Source organism: Nansenia antarctica, assembly GCF_963989245.1.
Source record: "Nansenia antarctica genome assembly, chromosome: 6".
Taxonomy (NCBI): domain Eukaryota; kingdom Metazoa; phylum Chordata; class Actinopteri; order Argentiniformes; family Microstomatidae; genus Nansenia; species Nansenia antarctica.
The window spans coordinates 63,864,314-63,866,975 of record NC_137676.1 but is presented as its reverse complement, the minus strand read 5'-3'; the positions used below and the strand labels follow the sequence as shown (position 1 = coordinate 63,866,975).

General features: G+C 42.5%; 1 protein-coding gene across 1 annotated transcript in view; it reads right to left on the bottom strand.

Annotated features, from left to right (window-relative positions):
* LOC308161341 (U6 snRNA-associated Sm-like protein LSm6) overlaps nucleotides 1-2,197 on the bottom strand; it is a 2,480-nt gene extending 283 nt beyond the window's left edge. The window contains exons 1-4 of the mRNA XM_080535346.1: nucleotides 2,164-2,197; nucleotides 1,266-1,364; nucleotides 638-751; nucleotides 1-319 (exon numbers count right to left, since the gene is read on the bottom strand). The exon at nucleotides 1-319 is cut by the window's left edge and continues 283 nt beyond it. Of these exons, the coding sequence (XP_080391472.1) occupies nucleotides 285-319; nucleotides 638-751; nucleotides 1,266-1,359 (243 nt within the window). The 5' untranslated portion in view covers nucleotides 1,360-1,364; nucleotides 2,164-2,197 and the 3' untranslated portion in view covers nucleotides 1-284. The remainder of the gene's footprint in view (nucleotides 320-637; nucleotides 752-1,265; nucleotides 1,365-2,163) is intronic.
* Between the last annotated feature and the right edge of the window lie 465 nt (nucleotides 2,198-2,662).

Sequence of the window (2,662 nt, the reverse complement as noted above, 5' to 3'; positions counted from 1 at the left end):
GGACTTTCTTTTACAATTGTAAATATCAGTGACAAAATAAAGAATTAATTTAATTTAATTTAGCCATTTAGCAGACGCTTTTATCCAAAGCGACTTACAATTACGAATTACAGGGACATTCCCCCTGGAGTAACTGAGGGCTAAGTGCCTTACCCAAGGGCACACTAGTAGTGGTGTGGCTTCAGGCGGGATTTGAACTCACAACCTTCCGATCACAAGTCCAACTCACTATCCACTAGACCACCACTACCCCTAAGAAGACGACATTCTGAAGACTCTGTTCATCACACCTTCCTCTTCTGGGTGCTGATGTATAACACTAAGGGGAGGGAGGAAATGAAAAACAATTAGAACAAACGTGACAGGCAGAACCACACTATTCACGTCAGTATACTGACTTGACATGTGCACTCGTCCAGAATCTATACACCAGTGCATAGAGCAAATGTTGCAACATGTTTGGGCTAACGTCTGGAAATAAAACCAGTAGTGTGCAGGATAGGATTACAAAGTTAACGCACAAAATATTGCCAAATAAGGTAATTAGTTAAAACGTGAGTATAAAAAGAAGGTTATTCAATGTTTTATGTCACCAACGGGTAGTGTTGTGCGTGTGAGGTGTGGTCGGAGGGCTCACCGTTGTTCCCTCTGAGGAAGGCGTCTCCATACTTGTTCTTCAGCTGGCCGTTGACGTACTCCTCCGTCTGCTCCACCGCAATGTTCATGTAGCCGTCCAGACACGCCAGCACACCTGGAGGAACAGAGGGGAAGGGTGTTCATGTACATTTTTTTTACCATTTAGTAGATGCTTTTATCCAAAGCGACTTACAATTAGAGATTACAGGGACAGTGTCTCTAGACTAGGGTAACTTAGGGGTAAGTGCCTTACTCAAGGGCACACTAGTGGTGGTGGTAAGTGGAAGGATGGAGAGAGAGAGTAAAGGGGGCGGGGGGTGAAGACAAAAAGAAATAGAGGAAGAGAGACACAGACATCACCTTTTATTAATAAATCGTATATCAATCAGGCTGTAAAGCATACACTCGCTGCACACGTAGTAGTACACCAGTGATACTAGTAGCTATAACGTGTCAGTCAGCCAGGAGACAGTCCACAGATAGGCGTATGCCTATTGATTGATGTGCCTGTCTGTCTACTGTCTTTGACAGGTCCCAGTGAGTGAGACGACACATCGGCATAAGAGACAGACCGACTCTTAAAATGCCACCAGCCAGCAAACAGGCAGGCAATGACGGTTTAGGTTTACCTCTGTAATCCACCCCAGAGTTGAGTTTGACCACCACCGGTCTCCCGATGATCTGCTTCAGGAAGTCACTGGGGGTCTGCTTTCTGAGACTCATTTTGTCTGTTGGGAGGGAATAGGAAAAATAAAACAGCGATAAGAATTGTGTCCACTGCATTGGTTAAACCTGGCCTGATTGACTGTCAACCAAAGATCATCTGGCTACATATGTGTTGTGGATATATATCGTGAGCTTAGAATGATAAGGTTCTATCTCCGTTTAGGGCAGTTCAGAGATATTGAGCGTCAACGTTTTTACATTCCATTATGTTTTGTGAGATGGAACCTTTGTATTTTATGAATTACTAACTCAAAAATGTCAACATTTTTAAAAATAACATCACACAGGCATTAATAAACACCTAATGGATCAGATGATTTTGACAAAAATGGAGATAGAACCTTATAATTCTAACGTCACGATATATGTTGTGGATGTATGTAAGTAGAGGGGATGCTGGCTGCTGACAGTGTTGTACTAACATAGCTAGCTAGCTATATTATTGAACCTAATCAGAGATGATTGGACAGGTTTTGACTATTCCAGGTTACTGTGGGGGGCCAGGTGAACAGCATCTTTAGAGATAATCGTTCGCTAACCATTACCAGCAAGCAAGGGCCTCTCAATGTACATCGATTCAGCAGGGAAACTGAGCTAGCAAGAGGCTACCAAGCTAAAGGCTAACAGGCTCACATTAACCCGGGTAATGCATGGAAAGTCCACTGCTGGGACAGAAAGCCTACCCGCAGATAACCACTAACACAACCTGTAACGTTGCAGAAACACAGTACATGTTTCGGACTCGTTGCGTTTGCGTGATATCTCTAGACTTAGCATTAGCTTGTTAGCATCCTTACCCACCTATACGTTGGACGTTCGTAGCACGATTTCTCTTGTGTTTGTGGCTGTGAGAAAAGTGACCAATCAGACGCTTATACTGGTCTCGGATGTACGGCAGCTCAGGCAGGACAAAAATGTGCCATTAAAGCTGTGCGTGTGCGATTTTCCCTTTGTGTTGGGAATTAATTATGTTTTATTCCCACCATCGATTTAAATTAAAACAATTGGACGACTAAACTGGGTATTTTCCCATTAGAGTTCATATAGATAAGACTTATAAATATTCATGCATACACTACTGTACATTTCTGTCCGAGCCCTGATTCAGCTACTGCAGGCTATAATCAATGATTTTGAAATACATTAGTGTTATAAAACGTGGATGTAGTCTTTAACCACATGGCCCAGCCAGCCTATTATGCCTAGAAACACAGACACTATTATGAAACCACATCCCAATTAAATGCATGTACCGTAAATATAGTCTAAATATGTGTAATGCCTTCTAATATTCCTGTGA